This window comes from Ananas comosus, unplaced genomic scaffold (assembly GCF_001540865.1).
Source record: "Ananas comosus cultivar F153 unplaced genomic scaffold, ASM154086v1, whole genome shotgun sequence".
Lineage (NCBI taxonomy): Eukaryota > Viridiplantae > Streptophyta > Magnoliopsida > Poales > Bromeliaceae > Ananas > Ananas comosus.
The window spans coordinates 1-11,870 of record NW_017891851.1 but is presented as its reverse complement, the minus strand read 5'-3'; the positions used below and the strand labels follow the sequence as shown (position 1 = coordinate 11,870).

The 11,870-nt window shown below is 49.9% G+C and overlaps 2 protein-coding genes across 2 annotated transcripts; both read left to right on the top strand.

Moving 5' to 3' along the window:
- The first annotated feature begins 1,186 nt into the window (after positions 1-1,186).
- LOC109705190 lies at positions 1,187-3,726 on the top strand. The gene is made up of 2 exons (XM_020225935.1): positions 1,187-2,031; positions 2,458-3,726. Exons 1-2 carry the CDS (start codon positions 1,516-1,518, stop codon positions 2,926-2,928), a joined length of 987 nt encoding a protein of 328 aa, XP_020081524.1. The 5' UTR covers positions 1,187-1,515; the 3' UTR covers positions 2,929-3,726.
- Positions 3,727-8,070: 4,344 nt separating this feature from the next.
- On the top strand, positions 8,071-9,415 carry LOC109705189 (zyxin-like; the record flags this gene model as incomplete). The annotated part of the gene is made up of 2 exons (XM_020225934.1): positions 8,071-8,586; positions 8,956-9,415. Coding segments are annotated over exons 1-2 (976 nt in total), but the record flags the coding sequence as incomplete, so codon positions are not given.
- Between the last annotated feature and the right edge of the window lie 2,455 nt (positions 9,416-11,870).

The following is an 11,870-nucleotide window of genomic DNA, read 5'->3' as shown; positions in this document are numbered from 1 at the left end:
CAACTCCCACAAAAGGTACACTCTCGACAGTTAGTCGATCCTGGGCGAAGTACAATCCTCAGTTTTCGAGAATTCACTTCCTTACAATATAAGGGCTCCAAAGCACCACTAGCCCATATCAACTTGTTCCACTCCGCATTCCGCTCATTTCGACGGAACTCGGCACGATTTACGAGGGATGTGATATGTTACACAGACATAGTTGTCCTACAGATGGGTCTCAGGTGGGTGTAGCACAGAGTCTCCCCACTAGTGAGATTTGAGATGTGAGTCGGGGCAGCAACCTTCGAGTTAGCCATGAGATTGGATTATTGAGGCATAGTATCATGTTAGTAGAGGACACATGCTATGTAGTAGCTCATTTCTTTATTGTTGAGGCATAGTTGCATGTGTAGATTGCATACTATGTAGTAGCTCATACATTGGATTGTTGAGGCATAGTCGCATGTGTAGATTGCATACTGTGTAGTAGCTCATACATTGGATTGTTGAAGGCATAGTAGAATGTTGCAGATTATTTTATTATGTTGCATTTCAATTTCATATCTATCTATCTATCTATCGGCTTATGCCTTCTTAGACCTAGTGGGAAGATCGGTGGAGTCGGCAACCGAACCCACTGGAAACTATATTCATATAGTTTTCACCCCACTTTGTTGCAGGGCCTAGTGAGAGCGTACCGGCAGTTGATCGCGGTAAGGGCATAGCGCCCTAATTAGCTAGCGGCTTTCATTTTGCATTAGAGTACCCTCGTGTACATGAGTGATATGTATTGTATATTGGTGAGGGTGCTAGTTGGAGAGCCATTTTGTATTATGAGAAGAATATGTATTCATTTTGGTAGATGAAAAGAATGCAATCAAAATGTAAATGTTGAATGTGATGTAATAGCTAGAACTATCTCTCTTTATTTCACTTATACGTTACTTGTGATTCTTGCTCTTAATTGTATCGCACTTGTGGTGCTTCTTACACTTGCATGTATCATGTATGTTGAATGAGTTTTTTTTTTGGGCAACTCTTGTACATGATATTGTTGTTGTTTAGCCTTGGGCGGATAGGGGAGGTGCTGTCCGTCCGGCGTCTGTTCAACGTGCCCAGATCTGACCAAATTGGCGGGTCGCGGGGCGTGACAGATAAAGTGGTATCAGAGCGTAAAGAGCAAGTAAAGAGCAAGTAAAGAGAGAGTCTAGGATTGACCTAGGAGACCCTAGGACGGAAACCTTAAGGCTATAGGTGCGTGAGTGACGTGAACCTATGCGTTGTGGCGGGAGTTGATTCGATTGGGTCGAAGTTGATAGTATGTCTCTAATGGGTGTTAGAGATGGATTCAAGTGGTATGAGTTCTTGACTTGAAGTGGTTGTGTTGGGCGGCCGACAACACAACGCTAAGGGTTTAGAACAAGTACACTTGTGTGCTTCCGCCTAAATTTCGATGTTGAGTCGTTTTATGTCGTAATTGTGCGAGTTTAATGGGTTAAGTTAATTAACCCGGTTACTGCGTTGCAGGGACTAATGTCCCCAAGACGCTACATGCGCAGATCTGTTCCGGCACCGTCTTCGGAGGTGTCAGAGCAGGCTGGACCTCCGATGGCGCCAGAGCCTGCTGGGCCTAGCGAGGTGCAGGAGTTACGAGCGCAAGTTACCGCGCTAACCAGTCAGGTCGAGCGGCTCCAGGAACTTTTGGAGCGGCAGGTGGCGGCAGCAGCCGCGACAGCAGTTGAAGGCCGTGGTCCGCCCGTGCCCTCGGCTCGCGCGCCTAATGCGGCTGAGGGTGTGGGCATTGCGGCAGCCCCGGCGGCGGCGCATTCCCCGCCAGCAAGTGCTCCTCCGGCAGCTTCGGGTTCGGCGATACCCGATGTGGCGGCCGAGGAGATGGAGCGAGAGCGCTCGTTGACGGCTCTTATCAGACTCAAGAAGTTCAACCCACCAATTTTTGAAGGGGAGAAAGTGGAGCCGTTGATGGTGGAGTCATGGATTGACTCAATGGAGACACTTTTTGAGGATCTCTATACCTCCGAGAAAGACAAGGTGTATCTCGCCACCCATTGCCTTGGAAAAGCGGTGAAGGTGTGGTGGAAGCGGTTGAAGCGGGATCGACCCTCTGACCTTCAACCCATGCTCTGGGAGGAGTTCAAGAGGGAGATGTTTGGAAATTACTTCCCCGACACCGAGAAGCGGAAGTTAAAGGAGAAGTTCCGCAAACTGAGACAGGGGGATCGTTCCGTGGCGGACTACGAGCAGGAGTTCTCCCATATCATAGACTGCGTCCCAGATGTTGTTAAGGATGACGCAGATCGAGCCGAGTGGTTTTTGCGGAGACTTCGGCCGTGGATATATAAAGCGGTGCAGCTGTTTAAGCTCACGACTTTTGCCGAGGTTTTTGATCGAGCATTGTGGGCGGAGCATGGTGATGCCCACGTGCGAGAGGAGCGCGAGGCGTCCGAGAAAGACAAGGGGAAGAAACGACCTGGCGGTAGCTCGAGGGGACAGTCTAGTTCCAAGAAGCCCCCGAAGCATCCGAGGAGACAGTTCGAGAGCCAGGGAGCTGTGCGATGTGTGATCTGTGGTGGGGAGCATCGCGCAGGAAATTGTGAGCATCGGGCGGGGCGATGTTTCAGGTGTGGTCAGGCGGGGCATATGAGCCGTCAGTGTCCAGAGGGATCGCCGCCTGTCCCGTCTATTGCATCCGCCCCAGTGCCCCCGAGGCAGTTTGGTGGAGTTACGCCTACTGCCGTATCTGCGGGACCTGCGAGGGCGCCGCGTCAGCTCGAGGCGACCCGGTCGGCTCTGAGTGGCCGGGTGTTCGCCGCTCAAGTCGAGGAGCCTGCCGAGTTTGAGGCACACGACGTCATGGCAGGTATGATTTGTTTGAGGCATATACATATACTCCTGCATGACATTGAGTTAGGCGTTGCATGCATTTAGCTTATACTCATTTACTACTAATGCACAAGTATAGTAGGGACCAGGATATGAGTCGGTATAATTACCTATGCATGCATGAGTTGAGATGATGTGTCACCTACCAAAGTAGATCGGTGGTTGACCGGTGTGTATAGGCAGTGTTGCCTACTGCTGGGCGTAGTGTGTGACGCTATAGTGACGTGTGTTGCTCGGGTGAGCGTGTCGTGTGAGACGACGGTTGCGGGTATTGCTTGAGGACGATCCGTGCCTGGACCACTCGTGGACTGTGGAGCCTGGGCCTTATGGACAGGCGCAGTCAGCTGTGGGTGACAGCGACCCCGGGGTAGGGCAGAGATAGGGTCAGGACGGTAGTCCGAGCTTTAGACCCGGGAACGTGGACTTCCACGTGATAGATCGTGGGATCGAGGATGCACTGAGAGTGCGGTTGTAGCCCAACCTCAGGATTTGAAGTGGTTTGGGTCGTGGTTACTTCTGGTTGGAGTGTGTGCGAATTCTCCAATGAGAATTTCGCCCAATGATGATTGGGTCTACGATCCGAGCGAGAGACGCTATGCGTAGTTGCGACAGGCTTAGGCGCTAAGCCTACATAGTATTTGTGACCGTTGGTCCATCTGTGGAAGCCGACGTAATCGGTTCAGCCGATGACTCTGTGGATGAGTTGGAGTAAGGAAGTGAATTCTCGAAATACGAGAGTTGGACTTCGCTCAAAATCGACCAATTGTCGAGTGGGAGTGCTTCGGAAAAGCCGAAGAAGTCAAATGCACCAAAAGTGCATTGCAATGGAGTCCGCGAGAGCAATGGTGCAAGAATCTGCACTTGGCAGATTTGCTCTCGGGGACCGGTCCCTGGAGGGAGGGACCGGTTCCCGAACGTTGTCTGCGCAAGCCTGCTCTCGGGGACCGGTCCCAGGAAGGAGGGACGGGTTGCCCCGAGGCTGAGGGTTGCGCAGCGCGGGGCAACCGGTCCCCTGGCAAGAGAGACCGGTCCCCGAGTGTGAAACTTGCCCAGGCAGGCTGGGTTATGTTGGAGAACTTGAAGTTAACGCTCTTTTGTGGATTGAGGTTCGAGAGATGTGCCGGGGTAGGCCATCTCGTAGTAGAGCGATTTGAGGTTAGAAGTGGCAATTGAGAGGTAAGGGAAAGTGGTCTCTTGGAGACACTTGAATATCGGGTAGCCACACGGAATTGTGGACAATGCTCTCTTGAGGATTGGAAGTCGAGATATGCCGGGGTAGGCCATCTCGCGGTAGAGCAAGGTCCCAATGTGGTTAGAACACTCGCGATTGGGTGATGCACCAATGATATTGCTTTTGAGCAACGTTGGTGATCGAATCGGAATGCCCCGAGGGGGAAAGTGAATGCAAAGAAGAGTTCTTGCATGCCGAATAGTGAATGGTGTTGGAGCGCGTAGAGTCGTTAAGCTTCGACTTGCGCTACCACCAAGAATGACGGAGACTCGTAATGCACTTTCGGAGCTACGTTTAGCAAGAGTGAGTGAATCTAGTCTCACATCCCCCGTGGTGGGCCTTTGGATGATTCCAATGAGTGAAAGGCCACCCCGAAGTATAAAAGTGCATTGGAACCCTATGTCGCTCGATACGTCGAGTTGAGGTGTGAATTGGGTTTGAAGTGAGTTAGTTTTGAGGACGAAACTCTTATTAAGGAGGGGAAGGTGTAAGGTGCCGGACTTCTAAAATCATTAAGTTACGGTGTACATTTGGTTAGAGAGCCATTTGAAGGGTTCCGGTGAAGTTCAGTGAAGTTCGGAAGCATCCGGGCGATTCGGTGCGCGTAGGCGCGGAAACGGGACTCGAAAGGCTATGTCGGACCATGAACTAAATCCGGCATTAGCGGGGATGAAAAGATGGTGAAAACATGCTCGAAAACATGTTTGGAGAGTCTCCGTTCGATTTGAAAAGAATCGGAGGTCAAACGAGCGAAAACGAGCGAAAACGGAGCAAAAACGGTGAAAAAGCTGAAATTTGGCTAAGTCCTAAAAATGCTGAAATTCTGGTCCTTCGGGGACCGGTCTCTCATCGCAAGGACCGGTCCCAGAGCGCGAAAAACACCCAGTTTGGGCTGTTGCAAGGTTGGAGAAGTAGAGGGGCTTATTTGGAAATGTTACAATATGAGAGGGGATTAAGAGAGCATTTTCTCTCTCTCTGTCTCTCATTTCCCTCACTCCCTCACATTTCTCTCTCCCTCTCTCTCTCTCTAAACAAAATAGAAGAAAGGGAAGAAGAGAAAGAAGGAGAAGAAGAAGGAGAAGAAGAAGGAGAAGAAGGTCAAGAAGGTGGAGCTTCACCATCTTCATCTTCTTCCTTGGGTTGGAGCTAGCACATAGAGGTAAGCTTGATGCTTATTAATGGTAGATCACTAAAGCTTGGGTTTTAATCCTTATAAATGGATTTAGTGGACCTCTTTGATGCTAAGTAGATGATCAAAGCTTAAATCCAAAGCCCTAATGGTGGATTTTTATCTAATTGCAAACCTAGGGTTAAAAATGTGGTTTTTGTAAGTAGTTGGGTTTGATCTATTTTGAGTGGTCAGAAACCTAATTGTTATGTCTCCGAACGCGTAGGAAGCGACAGTTCGTCGATTCGTCAAGCGGGTGCGACGTTCCGGCTAAATCAAGTGTTCGTGAGTTTGTATTGACCTGGGGAGTCGAGGCGGCTTCCATAAATCGTGGGATTGGATCCCGAGCATCGTAACAGAAAACCGAAGACCTATAATTCTCGGATCGCGAAGCGGAGGTCGTTCGGTGGTCGCGCGTGAATAGGGTCGAGCCGAGCGGCCTGCGCCGCGGGAGGCCGATTGCGAGTGACGACGAGCAATCGGAACGCTATAAAAAAGGTGGGGGGTGTCTATCCGAAGCAATCGGGCTTCCTTCTATGTCCGAGTTAGATCTTTGGTCATATTGCACATATGTTTCTTATGCATTATAGGATGTATGTATTATTATATTTCTACTTTCCTTGAATGCATGTCTAGTTGTGTAGTATTATGGACTTGACACCTAAATCTAGAATGCATGAGGACTAAGGTTTAGACATGAGATCCTATAATGAAAAGAAAACAAAGAACTTGGACTTGATAATGAAACTAGTAACATGTGAACTAGTGTAATGGAGATTGTATGCATGTAGCATTATGAATGGATTGCATGCTAGTTGATAATGGCATATTAGCATTATGATGCATGTTGGCTTTATAGAACATATATGCTAGATGAAATGAATGTTAACCTATTGTTAATTATGGAGATTATGTGGCATCTAAACCTAGTGTCGTGAACCTAGGATAGATCGAGTGGCATTAACATAATGTTGTTAAACATAGGTTGACATTAAACCTAATGTTGTGGAACCTAGAGTTGCTTAGACCTAGGTGAGTGGCATCGAGATTTGATATGGTTGAGACACTTGACATGGACCTAGGGATAGGTGGACTTTCGAGTGTTTGTTAACCCTAGTTGACAGGGTATCCTCAGTTGACGAGGATTGGATCATACTCACATAGTCTGTTTTGGGCTTGTGGCGGTCGACCCCCCCCCACAAGCAGTGCACTCCGGAGTTGTCACACGAGCGGGGTAGCTCACGAGCGGGGTAGCTCTTCTCCTGTGAGATTTGAGCGGGGTAGCTCTTTACCTATGAGCGGGGTAGCTCTTTACCTACGAGCGGGGTAGCTCTTGACCTATGAGCGGGGTAGCTCTTGACTTATGAGTTTGAGTTAGAGTCGGGGCGAAGAGCGGGGTAGCTCTTGCCCTTAGGCATTTGAGTCATGAGTTGGGCGAGGAGCGGGGTAGCTCTTCACCTATAGGACTTGAGATCTGAATCGGGTAAGAGCGGGGTAGCTCTTTACCTATAGTGTTAGAGTTGTGGGACGGGTGAAACAAGGCCGGGGTAGTCCTACACCTATGTGATTTGAGACAAGGGCGGGGTAGCCTAGTGGATTGGGTAATGACATGAATAGCATAAGTGGATTTGCATTCATACTCTGATTAGACATAGTATATGTTAGTGGATTGCATAACTATGTCGTATTTGTATTCATTACATCATTGAAGCATATTATCATGATAGTATGCTTATTGCTAGTTGATATTCATGCATTGCTTGCATTTGATGGCACAATAGATCATAGTTGTAGTTCAATATCTATTTATCTATCTATCTATCTATCTGTGCCAGCATAGACCTAGTGGGAAGATCGGCGGAGTCGGCGGCCGAACCCACTGGGAACTATATTTTTTTATAGTTCTCACCCCGTGTGGTTTTGGGGTACAGGTACACACGTGAGCGGACCGGCAGGTGATCGCGGTAAGGGTGTAGCGCCCTAGCTAGCTAGTAGAGCTTTCCTATTGTACTAGAGCACCCTCGTGTGCATGGTTATAGATGACATGATATATTTTGGATAGCTAGCATTATGTATATGTGATATGATTATGTATTCATTTTGGAAGCTTAAATGTAATCAAGTTGTATTAAAGGTTGAATGGATGTAAATGTTGAATGTCAAATGTGATGTAATAGATAGTTATATCTCTCTTTTATTCACTTGTTCATACTTGTGATGCTTGCTCTTGTAATGTTCGGCACTGGTTGTGCCCTCGCTATTGTTTTGATCATGTATGTATTCAAGTTGATTTCCTGGGAACTTGTTGTACATGATCCTATTGTTTAGCCTTGGGCGGACAGGGGAGGTGCTGTCCGTTCGGCGTCTGTTCGACGCGCCCGGATCGGACCAAATTGGTAGCGGTCTCGGGGCGTGATAGATAAAATGGTATCAGAGCGAGTTAAGAGCAAGCAAAGAGAGAGTCTAGGATTGACCTAGGAGACCCTAGGACGGAAACCATAGGGCTATAGGTGCGTGAGTGACGTGAACCTATGCGTTGTGGCGGGAGTTCATTCGATTGGGTCGAAGTTGTTGATAGTATGTTTCTAGTAGTTACTAGAGATGGATTCAAGTGGTATTAATTCTTGACTTGAAGTGTTTGTGTTGGGCGGCCGACAACATGACACTAAGAGTTTAGAATAAGTACACTTGTGCTTCCGCCTAATTGCGATGTTGAGTCGCGTTATCTCATAATTGCGCGAGTTTAACGGGTTAAGATGATTAACTAATATTTGCGTTTCAGGAGCTGATGTCCCCGAGACGCTACGCACGTAGATCCGTTCCGGCACCACCTCCCGTGGTGCCAGAACAGGCTGGACCTCCGGTAGCGCCAGAGTCAGCTGGGCCTAGCGAGGTGCAGGAGTTACGAGCGCAAGTTACCGCGCTAACCAGTCAGGTCGAGCTGCTCCAGGAACTTTTGGAGCGGCATGTAGCGGCGGTGGCCGCGACGACAGTTGGAGGCCGTGGTCCGCCCGTGCCCTCAGCTCGCGCGCCTAATGCGGCTGAGGGTGTGGGCATTGCGGCAGCTCCGGCGGCGGCGCATCCCCCGCCAGCAAGTGCTCCTCCGGCAGCTTCGGGTTCGGCGACACCCGATGCGGCCGCCGAGGAGATGGAGCGAGAGCGCTCGTTGACGGCTCTTATCAGACTCAAGAAGTTCAACCCACCAATCTTTGAAGGGGAGAAAGTGGAGCCGTCGATGGTGGAGTCATGGATTGACTCAATGGAGACACTTTTTGAGGATCTCTATACCTCTGAGAAAGACAAGGTGTATCTCGCCACCCATTGCCTTGGAAAAGCGGCGAAGGTGTGGTGGAAGCGGTTGAAGCGGGATCGACCCTCTGACCTTCAACCAATGCTTTGGGAGGAGTTCAAGAGGGAGATGTTTGGAAATTACTTCCCTGACACCGAGAAGCGGAAGTTGAAGGAGAAGTTCCGCAGATTGAGGCAGGGAGACCGTTCGGTGGCGTACTACGAGCAGGAGTTCTCCCATATCATAGATTGCGTCCCAGATGTTGTTAAGGATGACGCGGATCGAGCCGAGTGGTTTTTGCGGGGACTTCGGCCGTGGATATATAAAGCGGTGCAGCTGTTCAAGCTCACGACTTTTGCCGAGGTTTTTGATCGAGCATTGTAGGCGGAGAATGGTGATGCCCACGTGCGAGAAGAGCGCGAGGCGTCCGAAAAAGACAAGGGGAAGAAACGACCTGGCGGTAGCTTGGGGGGACAGTCTAGTTCCAAGAAGCCCCTGAAGCATCCGAGGAGACAGTCCGAGAGCCAGGGACCCCTACGATGTGTGATCTGCGGTGGGGAGCATCGCGCAGGAAACTGTGAGCATAAGGCGGGACGGTGCTTCAGGTGTGGTCAGGCGGGGCATATTAGCCGTCAGTGCCCAGAGGGATTGTCGCCTGCCCCGACTGCAGCATCCGCCCCGGCGGCTCCGAGGCAGTTTGGTGGAGTTCCGCCTGCTGCCGTATCCACGGGACGTGCGATGGCGCCGCATCAGCTTGAGGTGACCCGGTCGGCTCCGAGTAGTCGAGTGTTTGCCGCTCAAGTGGAGCGACCTGCTGGGGTCGAGGAGCGTTACATCGTGCCAGGTATGAGTTAATTAAAGCAATCATACATTCCTGCATGATGTAAGCTTAAGAAGTTGCATGCATTTTACCTTATGATCATTTACTACAACTTATGCATAATAAGTATAGTAGGGACCAGGACATGAGTCGGTATAGTTACCTAAGCATGCATGAGTTGAGATAGTGTGTCGCCTACCAAGGTAGATCGGTGGTTGACCGGTGTGCATAGGCAGGGTTGCCTAATGTTGGGCGTAGTGTGTGACGCTATAGTGACGTGTGTTGCTCGGGTGAGCGTGTCGTGTGAGACGACGGTTGCGGGTATTGCTTGAGGACGATCCGTGCCTGGACCACTCGTGGACTGTGGAGCCTGGGCCTTATGGACAGGCGCAGTCAGCTGTGGGCGACAGCGACCCCGGGATAGGGCAGAGATATGGTCAGGGCGGTAGTCCGAGCTTTTGACCCGGGAACGTGGACTTCCACGTGATAGATCGTGGGATCGAGGATGCACTGAGAGTGCGGTTGTAGCCCAACCTCAGGATTTGAAGTGATTTGGGTAGTGGTTACTCCTGGTTGGAGTGTGTGCGAATTCTCCAATGAGAATTTCGCCCAATGATGATTGGGTCTACGATCTGAGCGAGAGACGCTATGCGTAGTTACGACAGGTTTAGGGATATGCCGACGTGGTATTATGACCGTTGGTCCACCTGTGGAAGCCGACGCAATCGGTTCAGCCGGTGACTCTGTGGATGAGTTGGAGTAAGGAAGTGAATTCTCGAAATACGAGAGTTGGATTTCGCTCAAAGTCGACAAATTGTCGAGTGGGAGTGCTTCGGAAAAGCCGAAGAAGTCGAATGCACCAAAAGTGCTTTGGAATGGAGTCCGCGAGAGCAAATGGTGCATGAATCTGCACTTGGCAGATTTGCTCTCGGGGACCGGTCCCTGGAGGGAGGGACCGGTTCCCGAACGTTGTCTGCGCAAGCCTGCTCTCGGGGACCGGTCCCAGGAAGGAGGGACGGGTTGCCCCGAGGCTGAGGGTTGCGCAGCGCGGGGCAACCGGTCCCCTGGCAAGAGAGACCGGTCCCCGAGTGTGAAACTTGCCCAGGCAGGCTGGGTTATGTTGGAGAACTTGAAGTTAACGCTCTTTTGTGGATTGAGGTTCGAGAGATGTGCCGGGGTAGGCCATCTCGTAGTAGAGCGATTTGAGGTTAGAAGTGGCAATTGAGAGGTAAGGGAAAGTGGTCTCTTGGAGACACTTGAATATCGGGTAGCCACACGGAATTGTGGACAATGCTCTCTTGAGGATTGGAAGTCGAGATATGCCGGGGTAGGCCATCTCGCGGTAGAGCAAGGTCCCAATGTGGTTAGAACACTCGCGATTGGGTGATGCACCAATGATATTGCTTTTGAGCAACGTTGGTGATCGAATCGGAATGCCCCGAGGGGGAAAGTGAATGCAAAGAAGAGTTCTTGCATGCCGAATAGTGAATGGTGTTGGAGCGCGTAGAGTCGTTAAGCTTCGACTTGCGCTACCACCAAGAATGACGGAGACTCGTAATGCACTTTCGGAGCTACGTTTAGCAAGAGTGAGTGAATCTAGTCTCACATCCCCCGTGGTGGGCCTTTGGATGATTCCAATGAGTGAAAGGCCACCCCGAAGTATAAAAGTGCATTGGAACCCTATGTCGCTCGATACGTCGAGTTGAGGTGTGAATTGGGTTTGAAGTGAGTTAGTTTTGAGGACGAAACTCTTATTAAGGAGGGGAGGATGTAAGGTGCCGGACTTCTAAAATCATTAAGTTACGGTGTACATTTGGTTAGAGAGCCATTTGAAGGGTTCCGGTGAAGTTCAGTGAAGTTCGGAAGCATCCGGGCGATTCGGTGCGCGTAGGCGCGGAAACGGGACTCGAAAGGCTATGTCGGACCATGAACTAAATCCGGCATTAGCGGGGATGAAAAGATGGTGAAAACATGCTCGAAAACATGTTTGGAGAGTCTCCGTTCGATTTGAAAAGAATCGGAGGTCAAACGAGCGAAAACGAGCGAAAACGGAGCAAAAACGGTGAAAAAGCTGAAATTTGGCTAAGTCCTAAAAATGCTGAAATTCTGGTCCTTCGGGGACCGGTCTCTCATCGCAAGGACCGGTCCCAGAGCGCGAAAAACACCCAGTTTGGGCTGTTGCAAGGTTGGAGAAGTAGAGGGGCTTATTTGGAAATGTTACAATATGAGAGGGGATTAAGAGAGCATTTTCTCTCTCTCTGTCTCTCATTTCCCTCACTCCCTCACATTTCTCTCTCCCTCTCTCTCTCTCTAAACAAAATAGAAGAAAGGGAAGAAGAGAAAGAAGGAGAAGAAGAAGGAGAAGAAGAAGGAGAAGAAGGTCAAGAAGGTGGAGCTTCACCATCTTCATCTTCTTCCTTGGGTTGGAGCTAGCACATAGAGGTAAGCTTGATGCTTATTAATGGTAGATCACTAAAGC

Excerpts from the sequence above, each read along its gene's own strand:
- LOC109705190 (XM_020225935.1), top strand. The coding sequence starts at position 1,516 with ATGTCCCCAAGACGCTACATGCGCAGATCTGTTCCGGCACCGTCTTCG. Across the intron at positions 2,032-2,457 it reads ATACCTCCGAGAAAGACAAG|GGGAAGAAACGACCTGGCGG; the intron begins GTGTATCTCGCC and ends GAGAAAGACAAG.